Source organism: Fukomys damarensis, unplaced genomic scaffold (assembly GCF_012274545.1).
Source record: "Fukomys damarensis isolate Sample0158 unplaced genomic scaffold, DMR_v1.0_HiC HiC_scaffold_10, whole genome shotgun sequence".
In the NCBI taxonomy this organism is placed as follows: Eukaryota; Metazoa; Chordata; class Mammalia; order Rodentia; family Bathyergidae; genus Fukomys; species Fukomys damarensis.
The window spans coordinates 34,885,648-34,887,294 of record NW_022900922.1 but is presented as its reverse complement, the minus strand read 5'-3'; the positions used below and the strand labels follow the sequence as shown (position 1 = coordinate 34,887,294).

At 52.3% G+C, this 1,647-nt stretch overlaps 1 protein-coding gene across 1 annotated transcript in view; it reads left to right on the top strand.

Moving 5' to 3' along the window:
- Positions 1-653: 653 nt before the first annotated feature.
- Cdyl (chromodomain Y like) overlaps positions 654-1,647 on the top strand; it is a 137,259-nt gene continuing 136,265 nt past the window's right edge. The window contains exon 1 of the mRNA XM_010622789.3: positions 654-1,401. Within this exon, the coding sequence (XP_010621091.1) occupies positions 1,396-1,401 (6 nt within the window). The 5' untranslated portion in view covers positions 654-1,395. The remainder of the gene's footprint in view (positions 1,402-1,647) is intronic.

Genomic DNA, 1,647 nt, shown 5'->3' with positions numbered 1-1,647 from the left:
AGACCCTCCGTGATCTCCAGCATCTTTACTTCTCTTCAAACGTTTATATTAAAAAGGGAGGGAAGAAAGCAGAATTTGCTGAAAAGTAAGAGAAACTCAATTGATGGGGTATAAAATATATTTAAGCAAAACAGTGTCCGCTAAACTGGTGGGTGTTTTTAACGGAGGGAGAGCAGCACGATGGACAAGGAGAACAAAGTGGACAACTGAGAACGCGACCCGCTCCTCGGGACCTGGCTAGCTTCCCTCTGGGTCTTGCACAGGCGGAGAGAGGCGATCCGGGTTCAGTCTAGGAGACCTGCCTGCCCGAGCTTTGGCATGGTCTACCGGGGTTACACTTTACGACTAAGCACTGCCGCATAAACAACCCAACTCAAGATGAAAGGTTTAACGTAAATTCTTTTTTTTTCCTGTATTGCCAGGGGATTGAACCGGGGCCTTCACACTGAGCTACATTCCTAGCACCTCGTTTTGAGACAGGGTCTCAGTAGGTCGCTAAGCTGCCCACGCTGGGCTCCGAATTTTCTGGCCCCCCGTTTCCACCTCCCAGAATGCGGATAGTACAAGCGTGGGCCACCGCGCCTGGCGTTAAATTGACTTTTTTGGTTACCTGTTTAAGGCTGCAGTCTCCGCACCGCTCGCCCCTTTTTTCAGATACTAGCTTGGTATCTGAGTTTGGGCGTTGCAGATGTCCCTCAATGCTCCTTTCTCCTCCCTCGTGGGCAACAGTGACAGCACTGGAGGCTCTTTAGAGATAAAATTATTACAGCACCACTCAGCTTGGCGATCCACCTTGTGAATGCTTAAGCTGTTTTTGAAAGTGGCGATCTTTAAACTGATGGTAATGAGCAGCAGCCATGTTTATACTTAGTGTTTAGTGTATCATTGTATCTGGGTTTGTATATGAGATGTACTTGTTCATTGTACACCGATGATCCCTTTTATCCCGAGTTTGTACTCTCTGCGTGACTTTTTAAAAAAAACCACGACCTCAAATATTTCAGCACCTTGTGCTCGAGTGCGCTCATTGCTCTGAGAATTCTATAAAATCCTCCTCTTTGCCTTCAAGGAGCTTACAATTTACGTGGGTGAACTGGCAGCAAGGGTAGCAAATAATGGAGATGCTAAGGAGGAGGGACAGAATCCGCTCCCAGTTGGGGAGTCCGAGCTGGGGTCTGGTTGCAAGACTGACTTGTGATTCCTGGTCGGAATCTGATAATGTGGGTAAAGGGCTTCTCGTGGACGCGGAGACGCGAATTCGTGGAGCAAACGCTTCCTCCGCTTTGGAGAATGCAGCCAGGGGCCGGAGAGGCAGGTCTGCTTGAAGGTGACTTCCAGAGAAGCGCTTGAGCTGGGTGCGGAGGGACGGTCACGCGTCCTGGTCCGGGAGCCGCGATGGAGGTGACGTCGGGGCCGGCAATTTCGGGCTCGGAAGGGCACTGCAGGCGGTGGGGAACACAGGTCTAGGTCCCCGCAGAAGGGACGGGGAATGGGACTCTCTGGGACTCGGGGTAGGGGCCGCGCGGGTTCCGGGGCGTGGGGAGGACGGGAAGCTCCGCGAGGTCTGTGGTTGTTAAAATACGGTCCGGGCACAGCCCGGTCGGGTTTTAGGAGGAAAGCTGGGGAGGAGCTGGGGCTGGGAGCTGG